General features: G+C 47.7%; 1 protein-coding gene across 1 annotated transcript in view; it reads right to left on the reverse strand.

Annotated features, from left to right (window-relative positions):
* Positions 1-22,231, reverse strand: part of LOC119400883 (uncharacterized) — a 43,099-nt gene that overhangs the window by 8,740 nt on the left and 12,128 nt on the right. Inside the window, exons 4-6 of the mRNA XM_037667778.2 lie at positions 18,776-18,925; positions 12,012-12,043; positions 1,284-1,351 (exon numbers count right to left, since the gene is read on the reverse strand). Of these exons, the coding sequence (XP_037523706.1) occupies positions 1,284-1,351; positions 12,012-12,043; positions 18,776-18,925 (250 nt within the window). The remainder of the gene's footprint in view (positions 1-1,283; positions 1,352-12,011; positions 12,044-18,775; positions 18,926-22,231) is intronic.

The raw sequence follows: 22,231 nt of genomic DNA on the forward strand, positions 1-22,231 counted from the left end.
ATGGCTACGTCTTTTCACCTGTCATCCAGGCTGAAACTACTTCTTTATAATTGCGAAACAGCAAAGAATGCAGATGCCGCATTTTCGCGTTTCTTTGCATCCCCACTAGGCGTATTCCGCAGGTAGTCTGTCTGGCCGTACTGCCGGTTCGGTAATTGCCTTCGACTTTGATAGTATTCGCGTTTTATTTTCTATTTCAGGCTGTTGCTACCACGTCATTCACATGCCTTAGTATGTCATACTGTTGTATACGACTCCGCAAATTGAACGGAAAGAAACCACGACTCTCTTTTTTTTATTTCCCTTTATTGATAAAGAAAAAAAATCACAGGGTCTCTTATGTATTCATCTAAGACTATTGAAAGGTGAAAGCCATCCTCCTTTTCTTCCCAGTCAATGTGTTGAACATCCCCTGCCTCCCTCTGAGATATTTCTGCACCTAACGTGGTTTTCTTACACCGTCAAGGGTCTGAGGTACTGTAAGCTTTCTGCACCTCAGCTTGTTATGCACTGCCTCCGCGATCGGCCCATTTGGACCAAGCGAATATGTAATGTGACGACGTCGCGTTATGTGACATCACGATGATGTCACGAAATTTTATGATGTGTGACGTCATAAGATGACTCCATAACCTAATGATGATTTCTTACATTACTCGTGTTGACGCCGCCGACGGTCAATTTTCGCGTTTGATGGGGAATCTAAGGCGTTAACCTTAATACCCTATTCGGCGGTCGTTCCATTAACTTCCAGCTGCCGCTGGCGTTCGCGGGAGGTGGTTGAAGTATAAGGCGGGATAATTGGTCTCCTTATACATCTTCAAACTACACTAAAATATGTAGCCATCATTTACGACCCCAATACTTCATAGAATATAAGAAGCGGCGGCTTAAAAGGGTGCAGTAGCGTCAGTCTTTGCAGACTACCCTTCACGTTGCCTTCATGGTTAGTAGACCAGTGGTGAGAAGCGGGATTTACCCAATGTCTAGGGGCGCATACCCATTTATGATGCCTACAAGTGTTACTACGGATCCCGGACATGAAAGGCTCTACCAAGAACTGCTTCGCTGTTAAAAGAAAAGAAACGCCCTTGTACCTAGATTTGAGTGCATGGTATATGAACAAACCGAGATGCAAAAATTAATGCGCTGTCGTCCATTATACGATATGCCTCGTAAATACGTCGTGGCTTTGCCACCACTTAATAATCTCAAAATATACTTAATGCTAATGAATGTTGGCTAGTACGACGCTAAGGAAGAGCACGAACACTACCACTTACTCTTTGTTCCCACATGTAAAACAGCACTTGCTCCTGTTTGGTTTAAGTTAACCGAAACAATAATGTTCCTGCAATATAAACGTTATTTAACTGTTAAAAAATACTTGAATCATTATTGAAGCAAAAATTCTAGTTTTGACCACACGCTGAAACATCGACAGTTACAGGAAGGCATACTGTTTCATTTATATGATCCGATAGTGCTTTAACTACGTGCGACCGGGGATACACGTCAGTGTGCCACGATTTCTGCCGTAATGAAATGAATAAGCTTGTTCTACTGCACCTAATTTTGACAGAATTTAAACAAATGTTTGCGGTTGTTGTTCAAGCTGCATGAACAATACTCATATTGAATATTTATTCTTCACAAGAAAAGTTGCTTTAAGCATATCTGCCGTCCATATGTCTGACTGGCCTCCCCCTATCAGATACGTCACGGATGCATACAAACAGCGTTCGTCTACATTCACACACACACACACACACACACACACACACACACACACACACATATATATATATATATATATATATATATATATATATATATATATATATATATATATATATATATATATATATTGTACTGAATGCGAATGACAGACGCTCTGCTGTTGTGAAAGAAAAAGACGACAATCGGTGGCTGTGGTTGTCGCTCGCGCTCGCGCTCGCTGGTAACCTGACCTGACTTGCAAGAAGCCTTCCGCGACGCAACGTGTAGACCTGCTTGAAGCAAAACACCCCCATTTGAAGTGGTGGAGGAGCCGGGGTTCCCATCATCCTGGAACTTCGCAATCGGACACTACCATCACCTTTCAACATGACTGCTCCTGGCCCTTCGCAAGCTGCTGCCACCACAACGACAGTCTTCTGTACAGGTGTGCCACGGCAACGCGACCCGCCCGTATTTCACGGCAACGACGAGCACGACGTCGAGGATTGGATCGTTGAGTATGAACTCGTAAGCGCTTCCAACAAATGGGACGACTGCGACAAGCTCACCAACGTGCGCTTTTACCTAGCTGATGTGGCCAGCCTGTGGTTTAAAAACCATGAGGCTGACATCACCAACTGGTCGACCTTTAAGGCAACCATCACAGAGGTCTTCGGTCGTCCCGCCGTGCGCCGGCTTCGCGCGGAACAGCGTTTGCGTAGCCGAGTCCAGCGCCGGGACGAGACGTTTACGAGCTATATCGAAGATGTCTTGTCCCTCTGCAAGCGCGTCGACCCGTCTCTCGCCGAAATGGACAAGATAAAGCACATCATGAAAGGAGTCGACGACGACACGTTTCAGATGCTTGTCGCTCGCAACCCTCAGACTGTCGCCGATGTGGTCCAACTCTGTCAGTCGTACGACGAGTTGCGAAAACAGCGTGTCTCGACGCGCCATGCTGCCGAGGCTACAGCTGAGGTTTCCGCCCTTGTCGATGACGTCGCTGCTGATCACACCGTTTTACTGCCACAGATCAAGCAGTTCATCCGTGAGGAAGTTGCCCGTCAACTTTCCCTTGTCGCCCAAATACCTGAACCAGCGACACCATTGGAACCACGTCTTCGTCAGGTCATTCAGGCGCAAGTCGCGCATGCACTACCACCATCACCGCCTGCCACTGCACCGCTGACCTACGCGGCCGTCGCTGCCAGACCACAGGCTCCATCTGTTTCTGGCGCCTACCGGGCCACCGGATCCTTCTACACGAGGCCGCCGCCCACACGCACTGTGGTACCCCATCCTACTTCGCCGTCCGGACCTTCTGTCGTCAGCCCATGGCGCACCTTTGATAATCGGCCGATATGTTTCGCGTGCGGTTTTGCGGGGCATATAGCCCGCTACTGTCGACGTCGCAGCTTCCAGTCTCAAGACGGTGTGGCTTCCGCCAATTATCAGGCTGCCCAGCATTCCCAACGACTTTCTTCGGCTGTCGCTGACTCGTTTTCCCCTCGACGCCCTTTCGACTCACGCCGTTCGTCTTCGCCCCGTCGCCGATCCATCTCCCCGATGCTTCGCCGACCTAGCCCCGCACGAGAGGAAAACTGACAGCCGCAGTTCCGGAGGCAAGAACTGCGCTGTCGTCGAACTCTTCAAGACCTCTTCATCCGCCCAACGAAATTGATATAGTAGTCGAAGGTATCGCCGTACGTGCACTTGTCGACACAGGAGCCGTCGTTTCTGTCATTAGTGAGAAATTGTGCCGCAGTTTGCGAAAGGTGACCACGCCGCTTACGAATCTTGCCCTGCGTACAGCGACATCGCATTACATCACGCCTTCGGCTCAGTGCACAGCTCGTGTTGTGATTCAAGATGTTCGGTATGCCGTCAAGTTTGTCGTTCTTCCGCGATCATCCTACGACGTCATTCTAGGATGGGATTTTCTTTCAACCCATCAGGCCCTCGTAGACTGCGCTCGTGCTGAACTGACGTTGTCGAATCCGTGCCCTGACCTCGACGACCGCAGTCCCCCTAAAGTGTTTGCCGCAGCTGACGTCCACATCGCGCCTTTGTCCGCCGTCCTAGTGCCTGTGTTTTCGCCTGCTGCCACTAACTCTACTGTTTTGTTTCAACCATCTGTAACGAGTGCGCGTCACCGAACCTTCGTCCTCCCGTTTGCCGTCATCAAATTTTGCAATGGTTCTGCGGCACTTTACGCATGCAACGTCTCTGCTTGCCCGTCGCTCCTACTACGCGGCGAATGTCTGGGGAGCCTCACTACTTTTGCTGACATTTTCGACGATACAACGCTTGGAGACACGGCATCACTTCTGCCTTGTGCCATCACTTCTGCAACTGACACAGCTGATCCTATCGACGTATTCTGCAAAGCTGTCGATTCCCACCTTACGCCTGTGCAGCAGAAACAGCTTGTCCAACTCCTCCAGCGTTTTCGAGCCTCCTTCGACCACAACCAGCCTTCTTTGGGTCGAACGTCAGCAGTTTTCCACCGTATTGATACCGGTCAACATGCACCATTGCGACAGCGTCCATACCGTGTGTCATCTTCCGAACGTCGTGTCATTGATCAACAGGTAGACGATATGCTCAAGCGTGGAATAATCCAGCCGTCCAGCAGTTCCTGGGCCTCTCCAGTTGTGCTGGTGAAGAAAAAGGACGGATCCATCAGGTTCTGCGTGGACTACCGCCGTCTCAACCGTATCACGCGCAAGGATGTCTATCCTCTGCCGCGCATCGACGATGCCCTAGACTGCCTACAGGGAGCAGAATTCTTCTCTTCCTTAGATCTGCGCTCTGGCTACTGGCAGGTGCCCATGGCCGAGGCCGATCGCGAAAAAACGGCTTTTGTTACGCCCGACGGCCTTTACGAATTCACAGTCATGCCCTTCGGCCTCTGCAACGCGCCTGCTACTTTCGAGCGTATGATGGACACGATCCTTCGAGGCCTCAAATGGAATATTTGCCTTTGTTATTTAGACGACATTGTCATCTTTTCTACCGATTTCGCGTCCCATTTAACCCGCCTCGAGCAAGTTCTTGCTTGCCTCTCCGCTGCGGGACTGCAACTGAACCTGAAGAAGTGCCACTTCGCCGCTCGGCAGCTTACGATTCTAGGGCATGTGGTTTCGAAGGACGGTATTCTTCCCGACCCCACCAAACTTACAGCTGTTTCCGCGTTCCCAAAACCAACTACCATGAAACAGCTCCGAAGCTTCATCGGCCTTTGTTCCTATTTCCGGCGCTTTGTCCGCAATTTCGCTACCATCATCGCTCCTTTGACCAAGCTCCTCGCTGGCTCTAGTGATCTTTCGGCGTGGTCTCCCCCTTGTGACGACGCTTTCGACGAACTGCGCCGCATCCTCACGTCACCTCCTATTCTGCGACACTTCGACCCATCTGCACCCACTGAGATCCACACAGACGCTAGTGGTGTCGGGCTAGGCGCTATTCTTGCGCAACGGAAAGATGGCTTCCAAGAGTACGTCGTTGCCTACGCAAGCCGAACTCTTGCCAAAGCCGAAAGCAACTACTCTGTCACTGAAAAGGAATGCCTTGCCATTATTTGGGTGATTGAGAAATTTCGGCCTTACGTGTACGGACGCCCATTTGACGTCGTGACTGACCACCATGCCCTGTGCTGGTTGTCGTCACTAAAGGATCCAAGTGGTCGCCTCGCCCGATGGGCGTTACGGCTCCAAGAATACGATATCCGCGTGGTGTATCGCTCTGGCCGCAAGCATTCGGACGCAGACGCCCTCTCCCGTTCACCCCTGTCTCCTGACTCTGCCAGCTTCCCACCTACTACCTGTGATACCACCGCCCTCACCATCTCCGACATGCCCTCTGAGCAACGCAAGGACCCTTGGCTTGCTTGCATTCTAGACATTCTGTCTGGTCGGACCCCTTCTCCATCTTCTCGGACATTGCGTCGGCAAGCCGAGCACTTCACCACTCGCGAAGACGTGCTGTACCGCCGAAATTACACACCCGGCGGCCGTAAGTGGTTACTCGTCATTCCGCGTCACCTCCGGTCTGAAATTTGTTCGACGTTCCACGACGACCCACAATGCGGCCACGCAGGTTTCCTTAAAACTTATTCTCGGATCAGGCTTCGGTATTACTGGCGTGGCATGTACCGTTTCATTCGACAGTACGTTCGGGCATGTTCCACATGCCAGAGGCGCAAGACTCCCCCTCAACACGCCGCCGGTGCCTTGTTACCTTTGCCGTGCCCTGCCCGACCGTTCGACCGCGTCGGCCTCGACATCTACGGACCCCTTCCCAGCACTGCAGACGGTAACCGTTGGATAATCGTTGCCGTCGACCACCTCACACGGTACGCCGAAACTTCACCCATTCCTTCGTCGACAGCAAAGGACGTTGCCACTTTTATTCTCCACAATCTCGTCCTTCGTCATGGCGCCCCTCGAGAGTTGCTGAGTGATCGCGGTCGTGTGTTTCTCTCAGACGTGATCACAGCATTGCTGCGTGAGTGCCGCGTCGTCCACCGCACCACAAGCGCCTATCATCCTCAAACCAATGGGATGACGGAACGCTTTAACCGCACTCTCGGCGACATGCTGTCTATGTACATCTCGTCAGACCACTCCAATTGGGATCGCGTACTACCGTTTATTACTTTCGCTTATAATACCGCCATTCAAAGCACTACTGGGTTCTCCCCTTTTTTCCTACTTTACGGACGCGAGCCTTCTTGTACTATGGACACTATTCTTTTGTACCGACCCGATGCCTCAGAGTCCACAACTCTATCCCAAGCAGCTAGATATGCTGAAGAATGCCGCCAACTCGCACGCACATTCACAACACAAGACCAGGGGCGCCAGAAGCACCACCACGACGCGTCCACAAGTACTACTACCTACGCTCCTGGCTCGCTCGTTTGGCTGCGTGTGCCGTGTACTACTACTGGCCTTTCCTCCAAGCTGGTCCCCAAGTTCCACGGTCCATATCGTGTACTTCAGCAGACTTCGCCGGTGAACTACCTCATCGAGCCACTGGAACCATCTTCTGACCATCGCCGCCGTGGCCAGGAAATCGTTCACGTGTCCAGACTCAAACAGTGCTATGATCCTCCTGTGTTTTCTGGCCCCTAGGTCGCCAGGATGGCTCCTTATTGCGCGGGGAATAATTGTACTGAATGCGAATGACAGACGCTCTGCTGTTGTGAAAGAAAAAGACGACAATCGGTGGCTGTGGTTGTCGCTCGCGCTCGCGCTCGCTGGTAACCTGACCTGACTTGCAAGAAGCCTTCCGCGACGCAACGTGTAGACCTGCTTGAAGCAAAACACCCCCATTTGAATATATATATATATATATATATATATATATATAATCATGCCGATGGTGACGGCGATTGGAGCACCGACGGTGAAAATTCGGCTTATCTTGGATTTTCATACTGCTATTACTAAAGTATATCACCGAATGTGCTACAAAAATTACGCCATATAAAAAGGCATTGCTGTCTGTCCAGGATAAAGAGTTCTGTTTGTCGGAAGGCTAAAACAAGGACCTCAAGCCTTAGTTCAGGCAGCCCAATGACAACAATAAGTAGACTTTGTACCCTGCGCAATACCTGTGACTTTTTTATGTACTTTTTGATGTACTTTTGATGTACTGATGACTTTGTGTGTGTGTGTGTGTGTGTGTGTGTGTGTGTGTGTGTGTTTGCGCGCGCGTGTGTGTGTGTGTGTGTGTGTGTGTGTGTGTGTGTGTGTGTGTGTGTGTGTGTGTGTGTGTGTGTGTGTGTGTGTGTGTGTGTGTGTGTGTGTGTGTGTGTGTGTGTTTGCGAAGCTGCAAACTGCATGCAGCAACTTTAATAAAACATAACAATACTATGAAGAATCATGCATAAATCGCGACTATTATCTGCTAACAATGCAGCATCAACCTGCGGTACTTAAAGTAAACAGTATATGTTCCTAATTTCTTTAAAAAACGCATCGTTCTCAAACAAAACAGCTATTTAAAATTGTTCGTTTACCCCTTGTAACATTCCAACACTGGCAGAGAGAGAAGATTTTATTCTTACTCTTTGTCTTTGCCCAGTTCCCTAGCCAAAGCAGTTCTTCGTCGTCTGTGAGTCGCTACACTCTCCCTGGCTTTGTTTTGTCCCTCCGCTGGATGTAGGGAATCACCCTGCTGATGGCAGCTATTTCCATGGCACCATCTTCCGTTACGCAGCCGATGGTCTAAGTATTCCGTCTTTTGTAGCCGTTTTGGTCACCCTAAATGGTCCCAACAGTTTTGCACTATGACTGCCATAGCCTTTGCCTATCAAAACTAGATCACCTAGAGTAATATTGGGGATCTTGCTTTTATGACACTTGTGAAAAGCTCGTTTAAGCGACTCCCTGTGTTTTCTTTGGCTCTCTGCAGTCTTCTTGGTCTCCTCAAGGTGTAGTTTTGTCTTGATTTCCAGCGCGTCGTCTGCAGGCAGATACGCCGGTTCACCGAAGGCCACATACTCGGATCTGCATCCCAAAGCACTTGTATGGGGTACATTATGACGCGGCACTGCTGCTTGTAGGCAACATTTCCACCCTCCTCGGAATTCCGGGTACATGCTTATGTATTGCTTTATGTCTCGTATGACCCATTCTGCGAGCCCGTTGGCTGACGGGTGGTATGCGGCTGTGAACTTCAGAGTGATGTTTTTTCTTGTGCCCACTTTCCAAGTTCCTGGCTCCTAAATGCCGACCCATTGGCAGATACAATGGATTTCAGTCCCTTAAACAAGTATCTGTTCAGTAGTACTCCACGGACTCTTCCTTAGTGCTTTTAGTAAATCCATCCAGGACGGGTCCAAGAAATGTAATTTTTGCCTTGAAGAACTCACTCTTCCTAAAATTTACTTTCAGTTTTGCTTCGCTCAGTGCGATCAAAACAGCAGTCAGATGTTCAGCGTGAGACGTTTCATCTTTTGAATAGACAAAAATATCGTCGACATAGACGTTGCAAAATACTCCAAGAAAGGGTTTCAAGACGCCATTCATCATCTTTTGAAACCAGGCAGCGCTGTTCTTCCACCTGAAAGGTAAGCGATTGTACTCATATACGTCAAAGGGGGTGACAAAAGCCATGTACATTTTATATTCCTCTTCGAGTGGTACCTGCCAAAATCATTTGCAAAGATCTATTCTTGAAAAGACTTTGCAACCTCCCGTTTCCTCAATTATTCCATCAATTCTTGGCATTGGAAAAGGGAATAGGTCCGTTGTGTGATTCAAGATTCGGTAGTCTGTACACAGTCTCAAAGATCCATTTTCTTTAGGAGCCAGCGTAATTGGTGAGGCGAACGTAGACACCGATGGCCGTATTATGCCAGCATCTAACATATTTTGGATCTCGCTTTTCAACCAAATTTTCTTCTCGCGTGACACATAAGGCTTTCTCCTGACCGGTGTAACGTCTTTCAGCTTGAAAGCAAACAACAATTCTGTTGTTGCTGGCGGATAGTTGCTTAAGCAGACAAGTTCGGGGAACTTGCGGCGGATGTCGTCTTCACATGTAATAAGGCGATCGGCGATGCTCAAGGAGGCGCACGTTTCTTTTGCCACAGTCACTTCATCATTTCAATAAAGGTTTAACTTTAGGGTCTTCATATCAGGTCGAGAAAGTAAAAAATTGTAGTCACACCCTTTTACTACGAGAGCGTCAATGTCAGCATTCTGGCCTTGAAAAGAGACGCTTGTTCTGACCCATTTATCATAAATTTGTCTCGTCCCATCAAAACTTTGTACTTGTACCGACCTCCCTCGAATAATTTCTTTCCTCTTTACAAGTGCTTCATTTATGACAGGCACAGATGCCCCACTATCTACGAGAGCATCAACATCTTCACCATTTTCCTTTAGTTTGATATACAGAAGGTTAAGACCCGTTAGAAAAACAGTCTCCAATTTTGTCGTCACGTGGGACTGTGCACCCTCTTTTATTCGTTTTTTGTTTCCCCTCCATCTGGATCCGAAGAAGCCATATGCTCTTGGTCGTTACTGGCATCGGAGATTACATTGACCACTCGGTTTCGACCATGCCAATTGTCAGGATCGCGTGCCCTCCAAGGTGCCCTGTCGGGATGGTAACCTGGCCGACGTGGGTTCTGGAAATTCGAATCAATTGAGAGGTTCCCGAAAGAAACTAGAAGTTCCTCGACAGTTTTTGGCGATGGCACCTGTGCCTGTCTCTGGAGTTCCTTAGGAAGGCCGTGAATAATGAGCGGAACTATCACCGAATCCGGTAGTTCCGGGTTTGCCATTTGAAGAAGCCGCCTTTTCTCATAAAGATACTCTAGGGGCGTTCCTGGAAATTGATAAAAAATTGTTCGGTCCCACTTTTCAACGGGGTTTTCGCCGAAAGCTGCCAGGAAACTGCTTTTCCACTCATTACATGTGTCGGTCTCGTGTCCAGCGTAGTGAAGCTCGTACCACTTTCGAGCCAGTCCGGAAAGGAATGGACGCATGTTCCTGATGCGCTCACTGGATTATTGCCACGAGTTGTCCTCGCACGCGTGTTCGTAGAACATGATCCAGGTGTCCGGCCTTGTGCTTTCACCATCAAATGGATCAGGCTTTGCTATCTCCTTGTTGGGTCTTCGCTGTGCCTGGATGACGACAAGAAGACTGTCCATGAACTGCTCCTGTCGCTCTGCGTGCTTCTGCTGACGGTGGAGCATTTCCATCAGGCATGGGCCAACGGAATAATCTTCTTTCTTGGCGCTACCCTTGACGACGTTTTCATAAGCGGCCGCATGATGTATTCTTGAAACTCGGAGTACTTCAGTTTCATCTTCACTGATGGTTGGTTGTCGATCTCTTCCGGCGTCTTCCCGGATTTCTGATCGACGAACTCACGTAGTTCGGAAGTCGTGATACTTTCAGGCAATTCATACGTGTCTTCATCCAAGGCGCACGTCGAAAAATATGGCCTGTCACTTGAACTTCGGGATAAAGTCAAAGTTATCCTCATAGTTGCGTTCTCAATCCTGTCGAAGACTGCGCAAATGTAACATTCCAACACTGACAGAGACAGAAGATTTTATTCTTCTTTCTCTTTCCCCACTTTCCCAGCCAAAGCAGTTCTTCGTCGTCTTTTAGTCCCTGCACACCTATTTGTAAAACTTAACACACCAAAAGAACTTCTTGTTGGGCGAGTCTGTATCTGTTAACGTTATAACTGCTTTATGCGCGAAACACCATACACCCCAAGAGACGACGACAGGGCACTGTCCTTCACGAGACACTCTAGGTACTCTGTTCTATTGTCTTCTGACGCGGTGTGTGCGCGTTCTTACCCCAAAGCCATTTATAACATTAGCACGTTAAAATGTACATTTCATTTCTCGCTTTGGTATTTGTGTCTTTCATCTATAAGAATAAATGGCGAAAGGTGTAACACACTATGAAGGATACGGATGAAGGAAGTGAAGAGAGGACGATGGACACGGCTTTACTCTCGTCGTCCGTGTATTTCTTAGTGCTCTACAAGTTTAGCCAAATATCACCTACAAGAAACTCATTCTTACTTCATTTGCAGTATATATGTTTTGTTTTTTTACCATTTAAAGATGTTTAAGGAGAGTTCGGTGGCTCGGTGTGGCTCTGGCTACTCTTATACTCTTACATTACATTTTACGTTGTGACGATGTCAACAGCCATAAAGCAACACAATATCTGCTCATGAATCGGCATTCACAATGGCATTCCCGGTACTACAGTACAGTTGTCCGCGTAACAGCAATGGTCATAGTGAAATTGAAAACAAGGAACTAATATAAGATATATTTATCGCAATTGAATCATATAAACCAGTTTACGATAAGCAGTCATCCTTTAAAGTCCTCTTGTTATGTTCACGAACATAGATTGTTCTTAGAAAACGTGAAAGTAAAGGGTCTATCTTTGCCAGTTTGCGCCGATATTCTATTAGGAGCACGTCAGGGTACCGGTGCAAATTTCAAGGCATCTTTTGTATTTCGACAACGTAGGCTTACTAGATATCAAACTTTCGAGTAGATGACATCGTAATCCATGTATACAAGCAAAAGTTCATATAGAAGGCACCATTAGCGAATAACATGTAAGATTGCTTGTATAACTCACGTCTAAGTTCTTATGGCAAACGTAATGCAGTTGGCAAATTACCAGCATCACTGCTATAAAACAATATGTCAACTTCCTACCCTATATCTCTGGCATTAGAGATTGCAGGTAGGCTTTGCACAGAGAAGGTGCAATTAAAAAAATACGCACTCTGCTTTCGGCTTTTTACCTTGCTTGGAAGACTGAAAAAAAAGCATGCTGCTTTAAGGTTTGTGAAACAACTGCTTATGGAACAAATGTAGAACAATGTGAAACAAATGTGAGATCAAATACATTACAAATGCGTAAATAAACTCCGCTAAAATCCCAAGGAAGAGAAAGAAACAAAGTACCAGCGCTGTAGCGAACATTAAATATTCACTGCACTCGTATTGTGTTCCTTTCTCGTCCTAGCTTTTTCTCGACGTTCTTCACTATAGTATGAATTACCAAATTATGAAACTATGAATTACCAAAGCAAATGTCGGCAAACTCACTCATGAGTCGACTCACTCAGCCTCACTCAGATTCAGGTCGAGCCGTGAGTCTGAGTGAGTCCGGATGAGTAATATTTTGGTGAGCTTGAGTCCGAGTGAGTCCGGTTGAGGAAGATTTTGGTGAGTCTGAGTTTGACTGAGCCCTAAGCGCAAAAAATATATTTCTTGAGTGAGTTTGAGTGAGCTGGACACTTTTTTGCCGACCTATGGTTTTATATACAGAACTTCAACATTACTATCAGCCTTATGTCGGCTCACGTTTATAATCCCGTCGACTCACACGTACTTCAAAGCACTAGCGTTCATACTGCAGCTCAATATTTCTTAATCAGACGTGTGAGTCACGGAGAAGGGGGGGTGAGCAGGTTGACCTCCTCCCTGTAAACGCTTTCACAGCAAGTACACGATGAAAATATCTCGCGTGAGTCACCTCTTTCCATGAAAATGTCCTTACTGCATTGCAACCACTGATAACTCATATTTGGAGGGACGAGGTCAAAGCCCGCCAAGTAGAGGACCAGTTATATGCGCGATATTGGAGTTAAACAGCATTGACACCATGGTAGAAAAAGCCAATTATACGCTAACGGACTCATGAGTCGACTCACTCAGACTCACGTCGATCCGTGATTCTGAGTCTGAGTGAGTCCGGGTGAGTAACATCTCGATGAGCTTGAGTCCGACTGAGTCCGGCTGAGAAAAAATTTAGTGAGTCTGAGTCCGAGTGAGTCCGGTTGAGAAAAATTTTGGCGAGCCTGAGTTCCAGTGAGCTCTAAGGGCAAAATATATTTCATGAGCCAGTCTGAGTAAGCTCCACATTTTTTGCCGACCTATGGCGCTCAGTATACTCTAAGATCTCAATACAAGGCTCCTACGCTATCATTTGACTCGTAGTTTTTTCCATCAACGCTTTTGACAACGAAGCAGTTGTAGCTCGCCGCAGTTTGTGAGACGTCGCGAGAAAACTCAAGTTGGTATGCACCACAGGAATTGGGCAAGCCCCGCTAGTGCTCAGCAGGTGCGAGTGTCAAACAAAAACGAACAAGTGAATAAAAGGCGATATAAAGAAAGAGATGTAAAGAAAGAGACAGAAAACAGAGTGAAACAAAGATGGAAAGGAAAACGAAGGAAAAAATGGGAGAAACAAAGACAGAAACATAGACAGAGAGGGAGAAAGTGGAAGAGAAAAGTATTGAGAAATAAAGGGATAAAGACATAAAAAAGATAGAGAGAAAAAATTGCAGCGCAAATCAACACACGGACAGACAAATTGGACGGGACTGGCGCTAACGCCAGTCCGTCCTTTTGATCGCGAACTATGAAGTGTTCGCGCTAAAGAGGATATTAGGGTCAGTCCCGTCCTCTTTGTCTGTCCGTGTGTTGCTTTGTGCTACAATGTTTTCTTTGAGAAATAGATAGCTAGTCGTTGGCATGCTTAAAGACCTACTCTTGGGGGCCTAGCCGTCTAACGCCGCGTTCGATTCCGCGCGTCGGAAAGTACTTTTCTCAATTATTTTTCTTTGTGGCTTTTATATATATATACATACTTACGCATATACGAGCGCTGACGGCGTCGACGGACGGCGACGAAAAAATGAGCCGAGAGTGACCATATAATTGAATAAAATAGAAAGACAAGAAACAAAGAATAAATAAATAAAAACAAGGAACTCCACCCACAAGCGCTCTTCCTTCAGGCTTGGCACCCCGAGTGAAGCTGCCCCAATTTTCTTTTTGTAAGTGTGGAGCATGTTAGTGGCCTGGGCTGTTGTATGCTCTCTTTTGCTGTCATCGCTTGGCGTAACGGAGGCAAAACCACGCATAGCATAGCCACCTGTAGCATATTGGGCGCGCGCTCGCGCAGTGGAGAAGACTTCTTAGCGCGACAGTAAAGATACTGTCGTTCTTTATCACTCAGTAAAAAATCCCACGGTCACTTAAGCATTCGCCTGAGATAACTCAAAGCGGAATGCCTTATTCTTTTTCTTAGTCGAGTGTACTGTTCGGACTCCGGGTCCTGCAGGTCTCATTATATGTAGCTGACCCCCGTCGTAGGATCCATCGTCCAACAATGTAGAGAGAAGAGGCGCTCGTGCGAACGACAGAGATTTATTTACATGGTAAGTTGAGAAGAAATGTTCAGCTAATCAACAGACAAGTGACACACACATGCACAACGTCTTCCGCTTTTTTATAGCGCAGCGTTGCCAACCCTGGGCGCATTGTCCGCATCTTCAGCCAATACGGTGTCCGGTGGTGTCGGCGCTCCGCCCACGATGGAGGGGAATGACACCACAGAATACACATGGAGAGGGCACAGACTAAAACGATGCCCAAATATGGTCATGAACTCACAGCAACAAGACTTTGCACACGGCAGGTTCCACAATTCTCCCGGCGAGAGGGAAGAGCCTGAATGAGGAGATGGGGGAGGGGTTGATGACTAGTCGTTGGTCAGGAACTAGTCCTTAACACCTGCAACTCTTTCTACTTGTTTAGGAACCAGTTCTCAACACGTGCAACTCTTCCTACTTGTTGTTTAGGAACCAGTTCTCAACACTTGCAACTCCTCCTACTCTTTGGTTGTCTTCAAGCAGAACCGGTCCGATGGCCTTTGTCCTCGCTTGGCTGCGAGGCCCTCTCAAGTGCATGTTCTTCCTTGGAATGCGTCGACGACCTAGTTGACGGGTTCGCAAACGCCGGAAGAATTCCAATGCTGGGGACGATCGTAACAGTACTGACCCTGCACCCGAAGGTTGCGATGCCATAAGATCACAGGCATCGCAGCCTTCGCACTTCAAGTGGTTTTGCAACCCTGCCTCCAAGATAGTCCCACATTTTACTAATCGAATATTTCGTGTGATGGCATCACTGTGTGACGTCATACTGGCATCATGATGACGTCGCCAAGATCGGTAGCTTGTGAAGTCGTTATGACGCCATGGCATAATGATCTTTGCACGTGTTGACACTGACGCTGCCGACGCCGCCGACAGTTAGTTGTGCTTGATGAGCCATCTATGGATTTAAATGTGAAGAAATTAAAGTGGACGAAAAGATAACTTGCCGCCGGCAAGTTATCTTTCCGTCCACTTTACGTTCTTCACATTTATATCCTAATTACTAGAAATAGCACCCCCAATACTTTTCTTGGCATTATTGTCTGTTAGTTCCCATTAATATTGTGTCTAACAAAGAAAAAACGAGCCCTTAAAAGTCAAGTGCTGGTACGACACTCAACACAGTTCATAAGCACCATTGGTCTTGAGAGGAACGACGATGCGGATTAGCACTGCTCCCCTGCTTAACTATTGGAATAACCAAGTCTCCCTATGAGAACACGTCCCTGGCATAGACGCTCAGACCAGCACGCTGGCTTTTTATTCCACGTAACTTCTTCCAGAATCTTTTCGTGATCTTACTGTTCTATCCTTCCTGATATCGCACCGTTCCGTGACATTCGAGAAGTCGTGATGTACATCATTGAAGTGACAAACCATGAATACAAAAAGTTTGATCTCCTTCACAAGCCAACAAATGCAAACTCTTTGACCAAATGTGTTTTTTAACACAAAAGTGTTTAATGTCGGGGTCCACCAAGACTTCAGTGGCGTATTTGCGTCACAGAAATGACGTTGAAAAGTTTACACGATCAGATGGCAAAGAAAAAAGTCTCCGTCAACGGGCATAGAACCCACGACCGCTCGGTACACAGCAACAGACGCCGGGCACGCTATCCACTGTTCCATGGTCACATACTCTAGAGGCTTCACAAACGCGCCTTTTATATTTACCACTCTCCCGCTCGACTGGGTGGTGTTGCCCTCTGGGGCCGGTAAAGTAATTCGTCATTACTGTGGCCTCCGCGAATAGCACCTGCAACGCGAATAGCACCTGCAACGCTTGCCTCACCTGGCAGTAAAGGTACGTGCACACTGGCGGGAAACATGCCGCGGCGGCGTCCCGCCCGTCGGCGCCTCCGCGCGACAAGCAGCAACACGCTGTCCACATTGCCGGCGCGAGAATCACGAGACAAGAACGGACATGTCGAGGAGCGCGCACCCACCAGCTTGCTGCCGGCTCGCGATTTCTCCCAGAAAGACGGAGAGGAGTTGCGTGGGTGAGGAGAACAATGTCTGGTTGCTATGACGACAGCCCGTGTGAGAAGGAAGAGGAGGTAAAGCAGGCGCTGATTGGTGGTCTGCTTGCGCGGCAGCCGGCGGTAGCGGCGAAAATAGGTCCCCGAGCGATCGAGTCGGCGGGAGAAAGATTTTGACGCTCCGCGGGAGAAAGGGAGAAAAGCGGCATCGAGCGAGCGGTGAGCGGCGGGCGGGAGAGTGCCGCGCCGCCAGTGTGTTCATACCCTAACACCGTGTTCCCCGCTCACGCGCTCGCCCCGAAATTGCGGCCGGGCTACCGGAGCAGCACGACGCGCTTTGCGTTTCCCTCTAGTCCGGCCTAGAGTGCCTCGATAGTCCGACCGTGGTGTTCAATTACATTTTAAGACGCCGCGGGATGGCTACCAAGTTCTGCGTCCAATATGCGACACTCTTCTGGCTATCGCACTCGTTCTCTGATTACGCTTTCACCGTTAACTACTACAGTTACCACAAGGGTTTGTTTAATCATTGAACATGGACGTTAGTCGTCGGGATAGAGATGTACCACCAATCATCAAAGTGGGTACATCCACGTTAAACGGTGCTATAGCTGCCAGACATCAATATACATTGTACAAACTCTCTTATATCAATGTACAGTACACATTCAGTTACTTCTGTAAGGGCAGGCTTTCCTTTCGTGTTATTCCGATTCCTATGACGGAGGGATCAACCATGTTTTTTGTTTTCCCCCTACTCTTCCCTTACAACCATACAAAATGAACACACTTTTACCAAATGAATGACTAATCGAAATTGCCTGCTAGATACATAGAATAATTAGGCACACTATTGTAATTTTCTCCACGTTCCTCATTATCAGCAATAAAATTCGGCAGGTATTACACTATTGTAACACAAAAAGGCGAACGCCTGTCCTCACTCATGTGAAACAAATGAGACGCAACGAGCGTCAGCAAGCTTACCTCGAACGCTCTGCACCATGGCCTGGACTGGTTTAACTTATCCCTGCCACGAAGCGCTGGGCGCTGTTGCCGGGATAATAACACGGTATGCTTGGATAATATGTCGGCATGTGTCGGTAAAATCTCGGCAACAGAACCCAAAGCTATAGACGGCGCTGGCATCAATCAAACTGTTTCAGGACACGCCGCGGAGCGTGCGAGTTAAGCTTGCTGTCTACTCGACATCGGTAACGTCTCAGCAACAGAACGCAAAGATATAGACGGCGCTGGCGTCAATCAAACTGTTTCAGGACACGCCGTGGAGCGTTCGAGTTAGGCTTGCTGTCGGCTCGACATTGCTCGTTGCGGCTTATTTGTTTCACATGAGTTAAGATTGACGTTGGCCTTCTTGTGTTACAACAGCGTAGCACCGGCCGAATTTTATAGCTAATAATAAGGAACACGGAGAATATTACAAAATTGTGCCTGATCATTCTATGTATCTAGCAGGTCATCTGACGGCTGTACATGTTTTGCATTAAATAGACCCGTGAATGCTTCATGCGAGTAGGTTTGTCTTTATGTCTTCTTCAAGGGTGTGCAGACTTTAGCTGAGTATCCACCACACGGCTCTAAGGAGTCACGCGCACCTACGTAGCCGCACACTTTGTCGACGCTGTGGCTCATGATGATGACAATGAAATATTGGTGCGCCCATTGTAATGGGAGGGGGCGGGGCAGTTTTAAACCATTCACTCGCAATGCAGTTCACATGGTGTGACACCTTGTGCGATTATATGCTTTTGCGACGTAATATTAGGTCTTTTAATGTGACTCCTGTATAGGGTATTTTTCCAAAACAATTTCGAGCTGCGGCGTGACTCGGCGGAAGAGCATTTGACTACGATGCAGTATGTCTGGGTTCGAATCCGGCTCGAGCCCTGTTTTCAAGGTCACGCCTGAGAGGACACGTGAGCTTCTCTACTATAGAAGAACTGACAGCGGGGATAGTTGGATCTTGAACATCCTGAAAACAGCGCAAATCGCGACACGCACAAGAGGAAACTAAAGGACACACCGCAGCGCTGAACACACACAGCAGCGTTGTGGAAACGCCATAGCGTTGTGGTGTGTCTTTCAATCTCCTCTTGTCCGCGTCGTAATTTGCGTGGTTCTCAAGATGTTGATGTTTCTCTTCTGCTCACCGGGTTTTCCAACGCGAGCGTCTGATGAGGTACTTAAGGCTTTCGTCTTAAACTACTGTATACCGGAATGCCATATCTGATACGATAGCATTGCATGCGGGGCTTAGCTCTGTGTCCCCAAAAACGGCATAGTTTGTAATGCAAATACAGTGGAGCAGCTATACTCACGTCTCCTACCCACCCACTTGTAACGCTGCAGCTATACGTGTTATCGGGGCTGTACGCAGTGTACGTCACTTGTAGGCATCTGTGTTTCTCGAGGCTTTTTGGCATTCCCTCCGACCAGTGCAGCAGAAGAGGTATCCCAGTTTGCAGCATCTAAACAAGAAATTAAATTTAAACACACAAAAAGATTAGAATCTACGTATAAGGAAAGAAGGTACGGAGGAAAGCGTAACCTGATATGACATTTATAACAGTATTTTTTCAAGCCCCGAATAAAATAATTTTTTTCCTCATGACAAATTTCGCAATGTAGAACCACCTATAAAATATAGGTGCGATTCCTCGCTTAAGCGCGTTGTAGCATCTTAGGCACAAGAATTTCGTAACAGTTCCTCGGCAGAATCCTGTAGCCTGCTGAACAATAAAAGTTTTAAATAATCTTCAGGTTGTTCACTTTTAAGAGCTAATTTTTCTTTGCTACACACAAACAAGGATCTCAAGTCAGAGAATTCTATAGTCATCCTTTCGGCTGATAAAGGAAAAGACACGGTTTTGCTAGACCGAAGGGACTATGAGGAGAAAATGTGCGACATCTTGAGCGACTCCTCGCATTTTGTGAAGCTGAAACGTGACCCGACAGCAAAATCAGAACGACAACTGGTGGAACAGTTACGGGCGCTGCGCAACAAGGGAAGCATTGATCAAGAGTTGTACCGCCGAGAACAATGGCCGGTCAGTAAAAGCTCTCGGGAATTTGCGACTGTCGTGCGTACACAGCAGCTTGATGATGATGATGTGATGGTATCTTTTGATGTTGTTTCTTTATTCACAAATGTTCCTGTTGTCCTGGCAATTCAGCTTGCGGAGGTCCGTTTGAAAGACGACAGGAATTTGCAAAGTCGTACGTCGATGTCGGTGTAGGAGATCGTAATTTTATTGCGGTTTTGCCTGAAACAAACGTACTTCAGTTTCAACAACACAGTTTACCACGAAATTGAAGGTTGCCCTATGGGAAGTCCAGTCTCCGTCACCATGGCCAACTTAGTGATGGAGCACGTCGAAACACGGGCGCTGGAGGTTCTACCTTTTCAGTTGAAACTATACCGTAGGTACGTTGATGACACTTTCGTCATCCTGAAGAGGGCAAGTCTGGTTGCTTTCCATGAGGCACTGAACGGCGTACATCATGCCATTAAGTTTACCTATGAAGTAGAGAAGGATAATGCCTTGCCATTTTTGGATATACTTGTCTGCAGGGCTTGTAATGGCGGGGTGGAAACAACAGTGTACCGGAAACAATGCGATACCGGGGGCTTTTTGTCCTTCCGCTCACATCAGCCGGCCGAGCACAAACGGTCCGTCGTGAGGACGTTCTTGTCCCGTTGCGATGCTGTTTGTTCTGATGAGCACTTGCGGCGACATGACATGGAAAATGTGGTCGGTGCGTTGGAGCAAAGGCATTAACCGAGGACGTTTATCAACGACCCCATGAGACGTATGCGAGGGGGAACAAGAAGAGCGACACGAGAAAACAGAACATTCATTGTTTCTATTCCTTACGCTAAGGGCGTTTCAGACTCTGTTCGGAGCGCACTTCGTCCGCTGGGCATTAAAACCGTTTTCAGACCTCATTGTACCTTGGGAAACGTCTTTACCAAGCCTAAAGACCGCACCCCTGCGAACGATCAAAGCGGGGTCGTTTACAAGGTACCGTGCGGGGACTGCGACGCCACATACATCGGCGAAACAGACAGGAAGCGGTCAACGAGGCTCAAAGAGCACAAAGGGGACGTCGCCAAAGCCACCCATGCCACACATTCCAAGAGCGAACTCGTCGAACACTGCTGGACGACGGGGCATGCCTTCGACTTCAGTAATGCGACGACGCTGGCTCGGGAACAAAGGTGCGGCGAGAGAAAGCTTTTCGAGTCGTGGTTCATCCGCCGTGACAGGTCGGCGTGCAACAGCAACCGTGGCCCCCTACCGGATGTGTACAGAGACATACGAGACTATCAAAAGGCTGGGTGACCTTCGCTCATTCGGTGCCAGTTCATACTGAAGACGCCAACCGCATAGGTGGTGAAACGTCTGTGTAGTTTTTTGTATACTTTGTTGTGTTAAGTCGGAGTATCTATTTTAATCATGAACTCTCCCGGCTTTTGGAACATTTTTGCACACAATATTAATGGGAACTAACAGACAAGGAAACAATAAGGGATGTTATTTGTAGTAATTAGGATATAAATGCGAAGAAAGTAAAGTGGACGAAAAGATAACTTGCCGCCGGCAGGGACCGAGCCTGCGACCAACGAATAACGCGTCCGATGCTCTACCACTGAGCAACGGCAGCGATCACCTTCCCGTCCACTTTTGGGGTATATATGTGCCTTTAAAACCTTAGAGTGTTAGTCAGCGACGATCGCAGCCATGGCGGCGAGTGTGGAACAGTTTTTTTTGCGCCTGTTGGCGTCACGTAGTACGTGACCTTCTTACGAGCTGGCAGCTGACCAATAATCACTCGCATACTACCTGAAGGCATCAAGTCTGCCAGAACGTGAACCTTGCTATTAATGAATAAAAGATCACTTTTGAGGACTCGTTTTTCCTTGTTAGACGCAATACTAATGGGAACTAACCGACAGTAATGCCAAGAAAAGTATAAGAGATGTTATTAGATGCGAAGCAGCTTTTGCGCTGGGCTGTGTCCGTAGTTCCAATGGCGAACGTCCCACCTAGCATAGTCACCTGAGAGCGCGCTCACGCCAAGGAGAAGTTTTAGGGGCGAAGCTCCTTAAGGCGGCACCCGTTCGTCCCTCGTAGTCGTAGTCGTAGTGAGTAACCAGTCTTACGCTTTGACCTCCAAGGTGGTGCCGGTGGGAGATTTTTCCTGTGCGTTGTTGAACAATAAAAAATTCGCAGCGTTAGCTAAAAGCCGACTTCTTCTGTCTCTCATTCCCATTAGCAGCCAATCTTTACCTCCAGGGTAGTGCCTGGTGAGATTTCTCCTGTGCGTGATTAAACAATAAAAATTTTGTTCAAAACGCCGTTGATTGATGAAATAAACCAACGAAAGACACCAGATGTTCTGTAAAAGCAAAACGAAAGAACGCCAGATGTTTCTAAAGCAAAACGAAAAGGCGCCAGCTGCTTAACGAAAGACGCCAGATGTTTTCTAAAGCAATGGTTTTCTAAACAATGAAAATTCACAGCGTACATGTAAATTTAAAGTGAGCTGCAAGTCGTCATAACTCATCGAACCTTTAGTATAAACGCGCCCGATCTCACGTCGGTGATGATGTACTGGGCAGAATTCACGGAAGATTCACGGTTTACCGATGAACCTCCGCAGCTTCGCCCACTCATCATCATTCACTCCGTGGATATGCTGTGATTTTTTCTTCCTCTTGTTCTTCGACCGCCTTGATGATGATACGTGCAGAGCACTTTAGGGGCCCGGGC

This window comes from Rhipicephalus sanguineus, chromosome 7, assembly GCF_013339695.2.
Source record: "Rhipicephalus sanguineus isolate Rsan-2018 chromosome 7, BIME_Rsan_1.4, whole genome shotgun sequence".
In the NCBI taxonomy this organism is placed as follows: Eukaryota; Metazoa; Arthropoda; class Arachnida; order Ixodida; family Ixodidae; genus Rhipicephalus; species Rhipicephalus sanguineus.